General features: G+C 38.8%; 1 protein-coding gene across 6 annotated transcripts; it reads left to right on the top strand.

Annotated features, from left to right (window-relative positions):
• The first annotated feature begins 1,059 nt into the window (after nucleotides 1-1,059).
• Nucleotides 1,060-10,943, top strand: gja3 (gap junction protein, alpha 3). Of its 6 annotated transcripts, none has more exons than XM_078545460.1 (2): nucleotides 1,060-1,316; nucleotides 6,849-10,943. In XM_078545460.1, exon 2 carries the CDS (start codon nucleotides 6,866-6,868, stop codon nucleotides 8,042-8,044), a length of 1,179 nt encoding a protein of 392 aa, XP_078401586.1. In that variant the 5' UTR covers nucleotides 1,060-1,316; nucleotides 6,849-6,865; the 3' UTR covers nucleotides 8,045-10,943. The 6 variants fall into 6 exon arrangements, 5 of the variants coding, with proteins under 5 accessions (XP_078401586.1, XP_078401585.1, XP_078401590.1 ...); XR_013577102.1 differs by lacking the exons at nucleotides 1,060-1,316; nucleotides 6,849-10,943 and adding exons at nucleotides 2,621-2,813; nucleotides 3,611-4,945; XM_078545459.1 differs by lacking the exon at nucleotides 1,060-1,316 and adding an exon at nucleotides 2,626-2,813.
• Nucleotides 10,944-19,017: the final 8,074 nt, after the last annotated feature.

Consider the following 19,017-nt stretch of genomic DNA (forward strand, 5'->3'; position numbering starts at 1 on the left):
ATCGATCCCCTTTCACATTCAATGGCATTACCATCACTGACTCCCGCACTATCAATGTCCTGGTGCTTACCATTGACCAGAAACTGAACTGGACCAGCTGTATAACTAATGTGGCTACAAGAGCAGGTCAGAGACTGGGAATTCTGCAGCAAATAACTCATCTCCTGCCTCCTTAAACCACAAGGCAAAAGTCAGGAGTGTGATAGAAAACTCTCCACTTGCCTGGATGAGTGAAGCTCCAACAACATTCAAGAAACTCATTACCTTCCTTGGCAAAGCAGCCCATTTGATTGGCACCCAATCCACCACCTTAATCAGTCACTTCTTCTACCACTAGGTGGCAGCAGTGTGTACCATCTATAAGATGTACTGCAGCGACCAGCCAAGCTTTTGACAGCACCTACCAAACCCATGACCTCTCCTACCTAGAAGGGCAAGGGCAGCAGATGCATTGGGAACACCACCACCTGCAAATTCCCCTCCAAGCCACACATCATCTTGACTTGGAGCTTTATCATGGTCCCTTCGCTGTCACTGGGTGAAAGCCCTGAAACTCCCTTCCTGACAGCACTGTGGGAGTACCTATGCCACATGGACTGCAGTGGTTCAAGAGGCAGCTCACCACCACCTTCTCAAGGACAATTAGGGATGGGGTATAGATGCTGACTTTCTCAGTGAAGTTCACATCTTATGAAAGAATAAAATCAACTTTAATAGCCCTACAAATTCTCCAACCTGCACATTCTGTTCCTCTAATTTTAAAGTCCTACACATTCTTTACCCCATCATTGGCAATCGTACCTTATTTTTTTCTACATTAAAAATAGCACATAAATACAATTTGTGGTTGTCTTAAGCTGAATGAGATGAAGAATGCAGGTGCAAGCTGAGAAAGAGAACTGAACAAATCATTAGTTTCACAACAAGATACTTCAAAATAACATTGTTCTGATACTCTACCCAAATGTTCCTCATCATTAAGCCAGAATAGTTAATATTTGCTGGTTATTACGACAAAGGGATATCACAGTGGAGTTACTGTATAATGAACAAGAGTAGGATCTCTGACTCAGTTTCTGACCTCCCTAGTGAAGTAGTATCAGATCCAATTGCAGCCTCCTACCACCATACCAGTTAAGATCAGTTTACTCAGCACAGAGCAGGGATCAAAGCTGAAATCTTTGATTTGTGTAGTTCAGTACCACACTAAGTAATGGATCCAGCCACTGAACTAACATGGAAACTGTTTTTAAGTTCTAATTCTTTACATTGTTTTGTTCACATATTGGAGTATGCATGGTGATGCCACTATAATGGTGAGTACTTGATGGAACTGTGTGATTGCCATAGGATTAGCGAACGCTAATTTGTATGGTATAATATGGTGCAAGATGCTGACTGATAATTAAAATAACATGGATGTTAAAACACATAATGGGATATTAAGGTTCCTTTAAGAGTGGAAGTGTTTAAAGGTATGCTCTTTGGTCTATCTTAGCTTGATTTTAACTCATACTATGTAAATACAGATTTACTTATTTGTTTAAAAATGACACTCAAAATTTTAATTGGACTTGAAATGAAGTAGAGAGGTCAGTTGAGAGTTGAGAACTTAAATGCTTTTATGTTGAACCAGCACCCAGTTTGTTATCTCCAGTACTGATATTTGCTGCATCCAAATGGCAAAAGTACATTGTATCCCTTAGATCTTACAATACACAAGATAATGCAGAAAGTACAATTCTGACAGCTTTTCACAGCAATGATCCAACAAAAGAAATACATCTTGCTTGAAGGTGTAATTCGTGAGGCTTGATTTGATATAAGAACTATGTCTAAAGAAAATAAGCAAATTTTATGGTCTGTATATATTTCTAATGCTGATATTCAGGGAATTATGAGAAGTATAATATAGCCAACCCATAAATAGGACTACACATTATATGGCAATGTTGAGAAGTAATTTTAGAACAGCTGCTACAATGTGTTTAACAACAGAAAGTTTTGACATTGGTAACCATCTTTCTGATTGTACATATTTTGATAGTTTTGAGTAAATTATTATATCAACAAGGCTGACATTTAATCTTAGTCTGAGATACTTGTAACAAATGACAGACTTAATAACGGCTTAAGGTTTTACTTAAATTATATTAAACGCCTATAATTAAGGCGAGCCTTTTGTATTTTTTCCAACGGCAGCGTATACATTTAGGAAGAATGTATCCATAGTTGTTTAATTAAATTTAGAATGGCTACAAAAAATGAAAACGGCATAACTGAATGCAATTCAAAAAAACTGTTCTTTCGACTAATAATGTAATATTTTTAACTTTAAAGCATATAACTATGAACCGGATTAGGCTGGCATGAAAGTTTAGTAAATAGACGACCGAGTTCAGAATTGCAGATACTCGGATCACCTCATTCCCCTGAAACGGTTATGTAAACGCAAAAATGCAGGGATATTTACAACGAAATGCAATAGCGTTTTAGTTTGATTGTTATTTTAAACAGAGGGGGAAGCCTACAGTGGTTATAACTCTATCTTCTTCCAAAGTGATGAGTTTTGCTAGTGGTAGGGGCGTGGCGTTGCCCTCCGTCTGGTGACAAGCGAGGTTCAGCCATGCATTCTCACACAATGTGACAGCGGCGATGGCTGGGGGTGAGCAGGAACTTCGCGCGGTCCAATCTGCAGGTTTAAAGAACTTTTGAATCACTTTTTTCCCCCTCGCAAGACTGGCTTGGAAATCGATGTGTGAAGAAAGTGACTGTGCTTGAATAGGCTGGCTGACAGCGGTCAGAAGTGTTGGGTAAGCTGGCAGCGGTGCAGAGGAGGGGGAGGGTTACTTAGACAAGTCTGCTTCATGTCCCCAGCGCACTCAAAATATGGCATCTATGACAGCCGGATATGTTTACTAGCTAGCTGGTTTTGTCATCTCCAGTTTGAGGTATGATACAATTCTGTATCATCAAACATTTTGATGAGATGGGAGTCTTTTCACACCAGATGTTTTTTTGCGGGGGCTGTAGTTGGGCGGGGTGGGGTGAGGAAGATCCTCTTAGAGTTTCTTACATAATAAAATGGTCTTCCTGGGTGACTAGTTTGATTAGTTACATTTGAAGAGTTGATACACGTTTGGGTGTAAAACAGTGCTAAAGAACTGTATCGTTGTGTGAAAACGGCTGTTTGCTGCTTCGCTGACAATAGAGATCTGGCATTTTCCCGATGATACCACATGGTGTGTTTTATTCTGAAACTCAAAACCTAAAGTTCAGATTAAGGTTGGTATGAGCTGCAACACTTTGAGGCAAAATTGAGTTCTGCGCAAGGTTTCATGTTATTTTTATTCCATTAATTTCGAATCAACTTCAAATATACTTTAGGCAAATAAAATGTTTTAAAACGGCGCATCTGGGAACTAACATCCTTGACATAGCAAATGTAAGATGTTTTTAATGCATTATCTGGAAAAATACCAGTAGTAGTTTTCTTGCAGCATTTACAGAGGAAGGCACGATCAAACATAACAGAATCAAAATAAACCTCAACATTCACATAGTCACTGGAAAGTTATTCATCCTCATTACATTTGGTTTCCTTTTCTAGAAGTACAATCCTATTCTGCAATCCTTGATACCTACCATAGGTTTGGAAACGGAGACAATATACAACAAACTACAGTTTTGGAAGTCTAATCAATCATCTTGTTTTTAGCAGCGGTTTCTTAAATTTCCTATCCTTTTGAATTTGCCAGGAATTAAAATTATGATCAGATTTTTCTATATAAGTAAAATGTAATTAATATTACATTTAGATAATGGTGTTATGACTAATATTTATTTAAGTATTTGTTTTTATTGTTCATACCAAATTGCATGATGTGTTGGCCTTCTCCACCAAATGAGTGTAATGAGACTGAAGCAAAAACATAAGAAATGGGTGAAATAATTAAACATGAGTAAAATCGATATTCTTTTGTACTGGGCACCCGTTGATGCCACGCGAAGCTGATTAAGCTGTTTTCCCCTTATTCAGCAATTTGTTTTCTGTTGATGCAAGCATCTATAGAAGGCAACATCTCAGTCGGCTGAATTGCCATGATTTTAAACTTCACATTTCCATTAAGACAAATAGCATTAAGATTCTTTTTTCTAAATTGGCGTCTATGAGGTACATGCAACACAAAGATTTAGACTTCTCGACTAGTGGTTAGCTTTAACCCGACTAAACTATATAATTTCTGATTTTGTTTACTATAATACAACTTGAGTACGGATATTTTAATCTAACCTAATGGTATTAGATAGTCAAGTACTCATTTAGTTAAAATTAAAATTAAGATCAAAGTTCATGGTTGTCAATGATTTTCTAAAAAGTCCAGTATTTTTTTAAAATCAGCTAATTTTCTGTGTATACCTTGATATCAAAGCATAGTTGGCGAACTTTTTGGAAGGAATTTAAAAAGCTCAAAATGCAGTGTAAATTCAATGTTGATTTAAAAGCTGTTTATTAATTACAAAAACACTAGAAATCTCAAAGGACTAGCTTAAATGACTGTTTCCTTAAAGTTTGGAAAGACACTGATAGATTTTACATGATCTGAAAGACAGTTTGTCCACAACCAAAATGTGATGCTTCTGAATTTTGATTATTAGCAAAGTATGGCATTTACCTGGTATAATCGTTTATATGGTCCTTATCTATCCGTTTATATTGACACGTGATTGCATTTCTGTGTGGCATTTTTCATAATACATAATTCAATATTCTTTCAGACTGAATCACTAGTGCACATTTTGTCTATTTGAATTTAATATGTGGTGCTAGTCGAATTCAGTCTGATAAGGTTACGCTTGTAACGCCATTTGACACTTAATGTGACACGTAAAATATAGAACTATTTTACATGCATACCTTCGACAAATAAACGTGTTTGAAATTGTCTTTTTGGTGTTATTAAACCCATCAACAGTTAATTAACCGTTATCCGTTGCACTTTTAGATAAATACTAGTGTTCTCTGTGACTAAATCCATTAACTCAGCCAGATCTACAATACTGAAGTGTCAATGACGCTTCTGAAATTAAATGAATAACATTTCTAAAATGCAAAAAAAATGAAGCAATGGAAATAATAAGTCAGAGGGTAACAATGTTATAGAAAGCAAAAGGCAAAGGATTTCAGAAATGAGGTTAAGCGGGTATAAAATTGATAATTAAAGCAATGTATGCGTTAATGCGTTCAAATAATCAATTACATTAACTGTCACATTCTAACAAGATGTGAAAAAAATGTTCATTGTGTTGAAGGAAGCCGACACACGTTTAAACTGTAAATTATAGGAAATGTGTCGGTGTTTGAATCTGTAACTTAATAAATGGAACGTGAGATTAAATGTAGTGATAACTGGGCCATACTGGAATAAATTAATGAAGCATACCGGGCGTATTTGTTATTTTGCGATAGAGTTATCAAATAAAATAAAATTACATCTAATGGGTACAGGTGTAAACCAGGATCATGATTTATCAGTTAATACACAATAACAATAAGTTAATCGTTCTGTAAGCACCTATATAGATCAAAATTGGAAACTGATAGTATCACCGTCAAAATCAGCAATTGGCACATGCCTTAATATTTCATTGAAGTTATTAAGTGCCTTAACTTATTTCATTAGTTGTCCTACATAGTAATTTACAGGGCAGGCGCAAACGTCTAAAATAAATAAATAGATTATTCACGATATTACTAAATTTAGAGTAAAAGACGGAAGAAATGAAAGAACCGAAATCAAATGTTCTATTCATTTTGCAGGAGCCTCAACCTGTCATTGAAGTTATTGAATTCCTTCTGTAGGTATTGCATAAAACGAGTAGCATTCCTCTGGTACGTGTTTGTAGTTGATTGCACTGCCCTTTGTTAAGCGAAAGTCTGTGACCGATCGATTTGGTGTACATATACAATTTACCGGTAGGATTTTTAGGCCAGTGTAACCTCACTCATCGTTTAGACAACGGAAACACAATGAAGAGCAACTTCTACCTGTACTTGAGCAGGCAATGTGAATTGTCATTTTAGCCAAATTTACTGGTTCAAGGTTTTTTTCTTTACTTGCTCTTCCAATGATAAGATTTCTGTATTTTACAAAGATTAAAAAAAAATATGCCCCAAATACCTTTAATCATCCTCCAGCGCATGAAACTCTTAAAAATCATTGTTTGATCAGAACTTTTAAATAATGCCGCTTTGGTTTTTGGTTATATGCATATTCAATTCCTATTTAATAATACGCACGGTATTTGGGCGGTCGCCGAATAACGACATTCTTTTCAGACTCATGCACTGAGCTTTGTAATTTGCAAATGGTGGGCAGATGCAAAGATTTGGTTTCAAATTTTGTTTCAAATTTTAAGGCAGTTAAACTGCTGCTAATATTTATACTCGTGACAAGATTAACTATCCTTAATATTCTCAGATATTAAAAATAGTAGTATGCATTTTCTTTAATAGGTGAGCAAATGACGTGCCAAAAAAATCTCGTGTAAAGGATGTGCGAATCCCAATGACGTATTAGCGCCATTTAATTGACAAAATATGTGTAATATGTTATTTGTAGAATTGACTACCCTAGATCGTAACATTTATAATACAATCCTTGACCAAATCAACAATATCCCACTATTTGCTTTTTTAATGAATACAAATCTTTACGAGGAAAATAGATAACTCGCGCTGGTGTATTTTCAAAACCACTACTCCAGATATCCATTTCCATTGAGGTTTTGGGCTTTCCACTCTCCAATATCTAATGGCTATTTGTTTATATGGATTGCTTTTCCAGGGTAGAGACTTGAAACAATGGGTGACTGGAGTTTTCTGGGAAGGCTTTTGGAGAATGCACAGGAACACTCGACAGTGGTAGGCAAGGTCTGGTTGACTGTGCTCTTCATCTTCCGGATCCTAGTGCTGGGGGCTGCGGCTGAGGAGGTCTGGGGAGATGAACAATCCGATTTCACCTGCAATACCCAGCAGCCTGGTTGCGAGAACGTCTGCTATGACAAGGCATTTCCCATCTCCCACATCCGATTCTGGGTCCTCCAGATCATCTTTGTGTCAACGCCCACCTTGATATACCTGGGCCATGTACTGCACATTGTGCGGATGGAAGATAAAAGAAAAGAGAGGGAAGAAGAAATTAGAAAAGCCCAGAATCAAGCAGACAAAGAACTGCTGCTTAAAAGCGGCAAAAAGGGGAAGCTTCCTTTTAGGGATGACCATGGTAAAATCCGAATTCAAGGGGCCCTGCTACGCACCTACGTTTTCAATATTATTTTCAAAGCGATGTTTGAAATTGGATTTATTGTAGGTCAGTATATCTTGTATGGCTTTGAGCTTAGACCTCTGTATAGGTGCGATAGATGGCCATGTCCCAACACCGTGGACTGCTTCATATCACGGCCAACAGAGAAGACTATATTTATCCTATTCATGCTTGTGGTGGCTTGCGTGTCCCTTTTCTTGAACCTAATGGAAATTTATCACCTTGGCTGGAAGAAGCTGCGTCAGGGAGTGACCAACCGACAGCCCCCGGATTTCGAGCAGAAGCCGGAGCCCCTGACGCCAGTCATAAGGACTGTCCCGAGCACCTTCAGTTACCCCTATTTTCCAGACACAGCCGAGGGTCCCCACCCCTACCCTGGGGCTCCGCGTACTGAGTTCAAAATGGCGCCACTACCCGAGGACAGGTCGCCCTATGTGGTGTACAACAACAAACTGGCGGCCGAGCAGAACTGGGCCAACATGGCCGCCGAACAGACGCGCCAACTCAGCCCCAGCGCTAGCAACGGCAAGCAGGAGCACGCGCTCCCGGCGCCGGCCAATCAGGAGAGCGCGTCTGCGGGCGGGGCGGTGCGCGGCAATGGTCACCTGACCACAACGGTAGAGATGCATGAGCCTCCCGCTACAGACACGCGACCCCTGAGTAGGGCCAGCAGAGCGAGCAGTGGCAGGGCTAGGTCGGACGATCTAGCGGTTTAGCGGCCGCTTCATATACTCCCTCCCCCTCCTACTTCATCCTCTCTTAAATCAGTACAAGGTTTTAATATCAAGTCGGGTGGGTGGGAGAAGCATACATGCTGGGAAGCATGTCATTGCAATGCGCTCTGGGAGTTGTAATCTTAGTGGCTTTCACAGAGATGATTTTGTTAAAGTGGAGTTACACACCTGTTAGCCTTAACATTCATACACGCTCCTATTTTATCATTTTTAGTAAATGAAAACCTACAGAAAACTTAATTGGGTAGACAGTCAAAAAATCGCAAAATGAAAATGCCCTAGATTTCGCATCATGTTCGAGTGAAGTCTGATTCAGGTAGTTATATTTTTTGATTCATGATCATTAATTGCACCTCTAAGAGCTCATTTTACCGAACCCACTATTACATGTTGACTTAAGAACTGTACTTTTTAATATGTTAATCACTATTCCATGCAAGGTAAGATGTCTACAGTAAGCTCGAGAAACACAACTCCTTAAATGTCTTATTCAAGTTAGAAATATGCATTCTGTGATTGTAACCTGTTCTCTTTGAACTAATACAGTAGGTAAAGTCTCTAAAACTGAACGTCAAATTGCAGAATGCTTCATTACATGACACATACTCAAATTAGACCTACTACAGGGTTGCAATATTTAGCTTCTTGGTTTTCATCCATCTCCAATGTTCCACGTGCCCCAACAAATGTTGTAAAACTTTAAATTGTACTGCTTATAGTGATAAAAGAAAATAGAAGGAATGAATACATGTTTTATAGACTGAGATACATGGAAAGAACATGAATTTAAATGTCTTCTAAAAATTATCAAAGCAGGGCAACAAACTCAAACCACTCATAGATTAAAGGGGTATGCACTGCAGTTTATTTGTGTGTGAGGGCGTGTTTGTGTGTATTAGATACAATACTATTCTGACAAATTTAGGACTCTATCATGTTTGACATGACTGCATTAGAGCAGAAGATGGGTTAGAAAGACCAAGAAGTAAGATAAAAGCATGGTTTGCAGTAAAACCGTTTATAGAAGAGTAATGTTTTTACTTTTTTTAAAGAGGTTTTTGGGTCAAGTTTACCTTCAAAACATGGTAAGCACACCTTCAATAAAATTGAAATGGTCCCAGGTGTTTCTTCAAGAATGTGGCATTTTTACATACCCTACCTTTTCAACACTGCGTTAAATTTGGAACTACCAACCAATACTTCTGTAACTATTGCTACAAACCTTACATGCAGAGATGAAAAATACTAATATTCCAGGGTTAGGGCATGATGCTATAGTCTCATAATCATTGTTGGGGGGAGAATATAGGGAGAGTGAATTGCATTTTGTTGCTTTGGGCACTTAGTTTTGCTGTGTTTTCCAAGATTTGGAGTCTTGGCTAATATCAGGAAAACAAGGTGTTAAAGCGCCTCTTGACAGTTTTGGTAGAATCTTGCAAAGGATCACTATGCAAAGCAAAGCTGCACAGGCCCTCCATGTAACATCATTCCAGGACTTGAGCATTTGAGTAAAAGATTAAATTTTTAGGAATTAAATACATGCAGAGACTATGGTAAGTATTAGAGGTATTCTAGGTTTCATCTCTGCTCCAAAGTCACATTGGCCTTTGGAAGCACTTTTTACCATCAGAAACTTTATTTTTTTTCAAAGGAGGAATGCTTATTTACTTCAATTGCACAGTTTGTCAAGAGCTGTTCTCAAAGTGTAGTTACTTTTCTGAGGTTCCCTAACACAAAAAAATTCTTAGAACAGATTTATTTGTAGCCCTGTGTTTAGTTATACTGAAAAGATAATGCACCGAAACAAACAAATCTGCTCCGATCAATGAGATGATTTTATTATATGATTTTTTTAAACAACTGGCTCATGCTTGGATGAATCTATTAGATAATTGGCCAAATAAATACAAGCAAAAATTACACATTCCTTGGGCTTCCTTTAATGTCTTCCAAGGATTGATTTAATTTTCTAGCTTGGCATAACTATATTTATTGAAACCCTTAACATTATTGGTAACTAAACAAATCAAGGAATCAGTTTGTAGGTGTAATATTTTTAATGCGTTGTTCTTTATTTGCACCTATTTTCTTGTACAATGTGTGCTATCTTTGTAACTTTGTTATGGTTCCTGAAAGTTTACATTATTGAAAATTGCACATTTGAGCAAAGAAAAGAAAACACAGATACCAAAGTTTACATCGTTGGATACCAAATTTTAAGAAAATGGCCCTACCACTATGCATCAAACCCAAAATTAAATGTCTTAATACAAAATTCGGGCTCTTCACAGAAAAGGCAGTACAGTAGTGCTGTTCAATTAAATTGATTTCCAGTATACAAATGAAAGCTATTTAGATTGTTACTGTATTACACTTGGTTTTTGCTGAGTATGAGAAATGCACAGCTACAGCCACAGAGTAATTTACCTTGTAATAGATAATCACATAGCACTGGGGCTATAGTAACCAGGCATATTTGGTAATTAATCAATACACGTTTACTAGACCAAAAGACTATATGAGGTGAGAAAATATTTTGTACATTAAATTTGAATTAAAATGATTAGGTTCCTTAATTCAATATCTGTTGCTTTCTACCATGCTTTTCATTAACAGCTGAAGACTTGCTCAGAGGCTTCAAAGCCTACTTGTTGCCCATGAAAACATTCTGTTATTTACCTAATATAACCTCTCACCCAGTGGTAAAGTACTTTGTGGGCAGTCAGGGACATTTAATAATTTGGAGCAAAAGCAACAAAACTGTTTTAAGTACTGTCTTTAAAGAAGTGCCTTATGTATTCTGTAAGAGCAAATTGATGTAAATGTTAATTTACCTCAAATGTTTACAAAAGTGTTGCCTAATAAACTTTTTTGTACCATCTTCATGTCTAATTATTTTAAAGAAATATCCTTTATTTTGCTTTAGTTTTTAAACTTTAACTTATGTCTTTCAAACTGATGTATAATTAAAATCTACAAGAAAACACAAAAACACAAGAGATAGGAGCAGGAGTAGACCATACAGGCATCAAGCCTGCTCTGCCATTCAATATGATCGTGGCTATCTTAGACTTTGTCTCCACTTTCCCACCAGCTCCTTATACCCTTGATTTCCTGAGAGACCAAAAATCTGTCTGTATCAGACTTGAATATATTCAATGATGGAGTATCCACAACCCTCTCGGGTAGAGAATTTCAGAGATTCACCATCCTTTGAGTGAAAAAAATTCTCATCTCATTCCTAAATGATCATTCCCTTATCCTTAGACTGTGCCCATGTGTTTTAGATTCTCGAGTCATTGGAACCATCCTCTTTGTGAGACCTTGTCAAGTCCCTTCAGAATCTTGTATGTTTCAATGGGATCAACTCTCATTCTTTTAAACTTCAGAGAATGTAGGCCTAATTTACTCAGCCTCTCATCATAGGACAACCATCTCATCCCAGGGACCAATCTAGTGAACCTTTGATGTACTGCCTCCAATGCAAGTATATCCTTCCTTAGATATGGAGTCAAAAATTGCAGTGTTCTTAAGTGTAGTCTAACCAAAACTCTGTTCTATTCCTATACTTCAATCCTCGTGCAATAAATTCCTAATTGCTTGCTGTACGTGCATGCTTTTTGTGTTCCTTGAATGAGCACACCCAAGTCTCTCTGAACATCAACATTTACAAGTTTCAAGCCTTAAAAAAAAATGTTTTTCTATCTTACAATCAGAATCACAGAATTGTTACAGCACAGAAGGAAGCTATTCGGCTATCATGTCTGCCCAGCTGTCTGAAAGAGCGATTCACCTAGTGCCATTCCCCACCTTCTCCCCGGAACCCTGCACATTCTTATTTTTCAAATAACAGTCTAGTTCTCTTTTGAATGCCTCAGTTGAACCTGCCTCCATCATATCCTCAGGCAGTGCATTCCAGACCCTAACCACTCACTGTCTGAAAAAGTCTTTCCTCATGTTGCTGTTGCTTCTTTTGCCAATTGCTTTAAATCTGTGCCCTCTCATTCTTGATCCTTTCACGAGTGGGGACAGTTTCTCCCTATGTACTCTTTCCAGACGCCTCATGATTTTGAATACCTCTACCAGATCTGCTGCCAGCCTTCGCTTCAAGGAAAACAGTCCTAACTTCTCCAATCCATCTTCATAACTGAAGTTCCTCATCCCTGGAACCATTCCAGTGAACCTTTTCTGCACCCTCTCCAATGCCTTCTCATCTTTCCTAAAGTGTGGTGTCCAGAACTGGATGCAATATTCCAGCTGAGGTAGGAGTAGTGTTTTATATAAGTTCAATATAACATCCTTCCTCTTGTATTCTATGCCCCTATTAATAAAACCTAGGATATTGTATGCTTTATTAGCTGCTCTCTCAAACAGTTCTGCCACCTTCAATGACTTGTGCACATATATACCCAGGTCCCTCTGCTCCTGCATTTCCTTCAGAATTGTATTCTTTATTTTATATTGTCTCTCCATGTCCTTCATACTAAAATGAATGATTTTACATTTCTCCTCATTAAACTTCATCTGCCACTTATTCACCTATTCCTACAGCTTTCTATATCCCTTTGAAGTTCTACACTATCCTCACAATTCACATTGCTTCTAAATTTTGTATCATCTGCAAATTTTGAAATTGTGCCCTGTACATCAAGATCTAGGTCACTAATATAAATCAGGAAGAGCAAGGGTCCCATTAATTTTATCTAAAATTATTCTTTCTAGACAAAGTGAATAATCTCACACTTCCCACATTATAATCCATCTGCCATCTTGTTGCCCACTTAACCTGTATATCTCTTTGCAGCCTCTCTGTGTCCACTTCACAACTCACATTTCCACCTGGCTTTGTATCATCAGCAAACTTATGTAGATTATTCTGTCTCTTTGTCTAAGTCGTTAATATAGACTGTAAATAACTGAGGCCCCAGCACTGATTCTTGTGCACTTCAATATCCACAGCCTACCAACCTGAAAATACCCCATTTATCCCTACTTTATGCTTCCTGACCAACCAACCCTGTATTCATGCTAATATATCACTCCCAACCCCATGAGTCCTTATCTTGTATATTAACCTTTGTGTGACTCCTTATCAAATGCCTTTGGGAATTCCAAGTATGCTACATCTACTGGTTCCCCTTTGTCTACCCTACTAGTTACATCCTTAAAAAAAACAGGATTTCCCTACATAAAACCATGTTGAGTTCTAATCATACAATCCTTTTCTAAGTCCATTGTTAAGACTTCCTTGCGACTTTAATCTTCGCATAGACTGGAGTAATGAAATTGGCAAAGGTGGCCTGGAAGATGAGTTTGTAGAATGCTTTCATGGAAGTTTCCTGGAGCAATATGTTGTGGAACCAACTAGGAATAAAGCTATTTTATATCTAGTGTTGTGCAATGACACAGGGTTAATTAATAATGTCATAGTAAAAGATCCACTGGGAAACAGTGATCATAAAAAAATTGACTTCTACATTACATTTGAAAACAATATACTCCAATCACAAACAAGAATCTTAAACAAAGCCAATTACATAGGTACGAGGGGAAGCTGGCTAAGGTCGAGTGGGTAAATAGATTAAAACTCATGGTGCTAAATTAACAGTGAGAAACATTTAAAGAAACAATTCAAGATGTTCAACAAAAATATGTTCTATTGCAAAACAAAACTCAGCAAGAAAGATCCATCCATGGCTCACTAAGGAATTAAGGATAGTGTTAGATTAAAGGAAGAGGCTTATAATGTTTCAAAGAATAGTTTTAAGTCAGAGGATTGGGAATGTTTTAGTAATCAGCAAAGGACCACTAAAAAGTTGATGAAAAGGAAAAACAATGAAAGTAAACCAGTTAGAAATATAAAAATAAACTGTAATATCTTTTACAAGTATATAAAAAGGAAGAGAGTATCTAAAGTAAACCTTGGTCCCTTAGAAGCAGAGACAGGAGAAATTATCATGCAGAATGAGAAAATGACAGAGACATTGAACAAACATTTTGTGTCTGTCTTCAAGTAGAAAGTACAAGAAATAGGAGTAACCTAGGGGCTAATAAGAATGAGGAAATTAAGGTAACCAATATCAGCAGAGAAAAATTACTGGAGAAACCCAAAGGACTAAAAACTGACTAATCCCGAGGACCTGATGGCCTACATCCTAGGGTTCTAAAATGGATAACTGCAGCAATAGTTGATACGCTAGCTATGATTTTCCAAAATTCCCTAGATCCTGGAATGGTCACAGCAGATTGGAAGTTAGCAATGTAACACCACTATTCAAGTAAGGAGGGAGAGTTAAAACAGGAAACGAAGACCAGATAGCCTGACATCAGTCATCGGGAAAGTGCTGGAATCTGTTATTAAGGAAATCTCAACAATGTCCTTAGAAAAGCATTATATGATTAGAACAAGTCAACGTGGTTTTACCGAAAGGGAAATCCTGCTTGACAAATTTATTAGAGTGTTTTGAGCATGTAACTAATATGGTAGATAAAGGAGAACAAGTAACTGTAGTATGTCTGCAACACAGCCTGAGTCATTTTCTTGAATTTTTGAAACTCTACATACAATTTTGAACATTACTGAATAAAGGTGCATGTTGTCAAAGCTTTTTGTCTTGCACTCATCAGGAAAGAACTTCAAACGGAGCAACAATTTATACTGCATGAGAAAAGGGTACTGATTGGTTGGTAAGTCAACTCTGATTGGTTGAGGCATTGCCATGGAGAATGCACCAGTGAACGATTGTTCCTCAGGCTTTTGTTTAATTCAAAAAAGGCGCAATGCCCTGACATATTTCATTTGCCTGCGGGTCTCACGTATGCAGCTTCTAGTAAGGGTAAGCGAGTCACGTTGTGAGCCCAACTGATGATCTTAAATTGGTTGTTAGTGTAATTCTTAGTACATTCAGGATTGCCCAACAAGCACAGTCCAATTGCAAAATCACATTTAACACTAGAGATTATGTTCTGAGTTTTGCAAGCACGGGCTGGTTGAGTAGTTAGAACTCTGCCTAAAGCGAACAGTCGAAGGGATTTGCTGTCTAACAGGGAATTGGGATTGAATTACATGTTCATGGACAGCCCGTCCAGAAAGTAGTACCAGCTGTCTCCCTCCTTCCTCCTCTTCCTTCTGCTCCTCCTCCTCTACTTCCTCCTTTTCTTCCTCCTTTTCCTGCTCCTACTCCTCCTCCTCCCAAAGTTGCCACCAAAACCATGGTGACAAGGGCTGTGCCACCACCATTGCCAGTTTGTGGAGAAAGCAGCAGATCACCATTAATTGGAACACTCACTCCAGAGCAATCAAGGCAGCAGAACATTTGCTTCAGCACCCCATTTGCCTGCTTGATGATGTTTTTCATGGCAGCATGGCTCTCATTATATGATTGCTGGCCATATGTGGTTGTGTTGAAGAGGGAAGTGATCAGTCAGATGTAAAACAGATAGCCACCTTCTTCTGGTTTGATGTGGTGGTTGAAGATTGCTTCAACAGTAAACTGGTGCAGGATGAATACTTCATGCTATTGCCAGGATTCACCAACATGATGTGTTGGGCCTTGTCTCACACCAAATATGCATTGAGTAAACAATAATCTTTGCGGTTCCGATACACCTGAACATCAAGATGTGGCACTCCCAAAGCCATATGTTTGCAGTGTGTGGCACCCTGCACTATGGGGAAGCCCACTGTTCTGGCAAACTGTGTTCTCCACTACCTCTTTATATTCAAAAAGATCACAATGAAGTCCCTTATCCTTGCATAAAAAAACCGCTGTCACATCTCTGATGCAGCAATCAACTGCAAACTGGAAGATGTTAGCTATGTCTCTTGTTCCATCCTGGAAGGATCCCAATGCATAGAAGCTGAAGGCCACAGAAACATTCATTTAAATCTTTTCTGCACTCTCTCCAATGCCTCCACATCTTTCCAAAAGTATTGTGTCCAAAATTGAATACAATGCTCCAGTTGTAGCCAAACCGATGTTTCATAAAGGTTCACCACAACTTTCTTGCTTTTGTACTCTAGGCCAGAAGCTTACCTATGTCGGGTGGGCTAGGAGGGAGCAGGCGGGGGTGGGCGTGGAGCCGATCGCTGCCCGCGATCGGCTGCACGACGCCATTTTATGTTGTCAGGCCAATTAAGGCCCACTCAATGGTGACATGTGGCTGGTAGCGCTCAGGTCTACCTGTACGGGCGGGGGGAGGAGGGAGAGTAGTGTGCGCGCTAAAGAGCACAGAAATCTCTCTGAGGCACGGAGCTCAGGGAGATTAAGCACATAATAAAAGTTTATAACTAATAAAGTTTAAAATTATTTAGACATACCCCCTCATGTGACAGTGTCATATGAGCTGGGACATGTTTATGAATTGTGCAAAAATTAATTAATAATTTTATAAAACCTTCAGGAAACCTCATCCCGCCCGTGGATGAGGTTTCCTGAAAAACACAAAGGCTGCTTGGGCTCTTCGCCTGCCTGCCAATCTTAAGGTTGGACGGGCAGCATTGCTAACTACTTTAATCATTTTTTTAATGGCCTTAATAGGCCATTGACAGTTCGGCGGGCCCACAGTCGCCTCTGGTGCGTGCCCGCCGAACGAAATATCTAAATGACGTGTAATGACATCAGGACGCAAGCCCGATATCATCGTGCATCATTTTGTGCACCGGCGTGTCGGGCCCACCCCTGCATGCTGACGCCAATATTTTGGCCTATGTTTCTATTTTTAAGATTCAGGATCCAGTGTGCCTTATTAGCTGCTTTCTTAATCTTCCCTGCTGTCTTCAACAATTTGTGCACATATAGCCTCAGGTCCTTCAACTCCAGCACCCTCTTTAGAATTGTATCCTTTACTTCATATTGCCTTTCCTTGTTCTTCCTACCAAAATGTATCACTTCACACTTCTCTGCATTAAATTTCATCTGACAAGTGTCTGACCATTCCATCATCTTGTTTAAGTCCTCTGGAAGTCTACCACTATCCTGCTCACAGTTCGCATGTTTCCAAATCTTGTGTCATCTGCAAATATTGCAATTGTGCCCTATACACTTAAGTATAAGTGTCAAGAAAAGCAGTGACCCACCATATAATGTCCTCCAGCCTGAACAACAACCGCTCACCATTACTGTCTGGTTCCTGTCACTCAGCCAACTTTGTATCCATGCTGTCACTGTCCCTTTCATTCCACGGGCTTCAACTTTGCTGACAAGCCTGTTATGTGATACTTTATCAATCACCTTTTGGGAGTCCATGTGGGCCACATCAACATCATAACCCTCATCAACCCTTTCTGTTATTTCATCAAAAACTCAATCAAATTAGTTAAACATGATTTGCCCTTAACAAATCCCTGCTGGCTTTCCTTAATTAATACATATTTGTCCAAATGACCGTTGATGTTGTCCCTAATTAATAATTCTAAAAGCTTTGGATCTATTTGTCCCACCTTCTCCACCCCACCACCTCTCCCCGACGCATGTGAGAATATATCTTGACTCTACCCGAACTATCTCCTCTTTAAAGGCAGCCCATGGTTCAACAATTAGTAGGCAGTTTTGCCTACTAATCCTTGATTTCAATTTACCTGAACCATTCTCACTCTATTGAATTTGCCTCTCGCCCAGTTAATTATTTTTACTCTGGATTGCTCCTTGTTCTTTTCCATAGCTAACCTAAACCTTATGATAAAATGATCACTATATCCTAAATGTCCCCCTATTGAGACTTGATCCTCATTCCCCAAAACCAGATCTGGCAATGCCTCCTTCCTCATTGGACCAGATACTGATCCAGAAATTTCTGTTGAACACACTGCAGAAACTCTTCCCCTCTCTGCACTTAACACCATTACTAACCCAGTCTATATTAGGATAATGAAAGACCCTCATTAAAACTACTCTTTGCACTTCTGTGTAATTTCCTTGCAAGCTTTTTCTTGTTAATCCTTCCTGATAGTTTGTGGTCTATAGAATACAACCAGTAGTGTAAATAGTACCTCTTCTGTTTCTTAGCTCAAAGTAAATAGATTCTGTCCTTGACCCTTCTGGGACATCCTCCCTCTCCAGAACTGCAATATTCTTTTTAATCAATATTGCCACCTCTTCTCATTTCTTTCCTTCCCTATCTTTCCTGTACACCTTGGATCCAGGAATACTTAGTGCAATCCTGTCCTTTTTTGAGCCAGGCCTCCGTTATTGCCAAAACATCATATTCTCATGTGCAATGTGCATCTGCAGCTCACCAATCTTATTTACCACATTCCATGTGTTCACACACATGCATAGTAAATTCAATTTAGGCCTTATTGCATTTCTCTTACTCTGATACTACCTGATGCCTTACTATTTTCTCACTCTAGTGCTACCTGTTTCTCCCAATTCTTTGTGCACCTTGTTTTTTTCCTCTTTACCTCCTGATTCCTATTCCCCTGCCAATCCTCCCAAAGGCAAAATTAAATGGGGCATGGCAAAAGTTAAAGCTACCCCCAAGTTATTTATCATTAGGCACTATATTTTTGAGAGCATTTTGTTGAATTTCAAAGCTACTTGTAACTTGAAGGTTAATTGGCCACCTATTGGATTAATTAAAGTTAACAGGTCTCGATGGACCTAAATTAGTGTTTACTTTTAAACTGAATACTCTGTATATTGAGCTTCTATTTTTGCCACATTGTTGTTGAATGTGCTGGAAGGTGAATATATTTCAACAAGTTGGGGGCGGCACTGATTCCTGGGACGGCAGGGTTGTCGTATGAGGAGATATTGGGTCAAATAGGCCTGAATTCACTGGAGTTTAGAAGAAACGTATAACATTTTGACAGGGCTGGACAGACTGGATGCAGGGATGATGTTTCCTCTGGCTGGGGGTTCTAGAACAAGGGGTCACAGTCTCAGGTTACAGGGTAGGCCATTTAAGACGAGAAGAAACTTCTTCACTGTGAGGGTGGTGAACCTGTGGAA

Source organism: Cetorhinus maximus, chromosome 7 (assembly GCF_964194155.1).
Source record: "Cetorhinus maximus chromosome 7, sCetMax3.hap1.1, whole genome shotgun sequence".
NCBI lineage: Eukaryota > Metazoa > Chordata > Chondrichthyes > Lamniformes > Cetorhinidae > Cetorhinus > Cetorhinus maximus.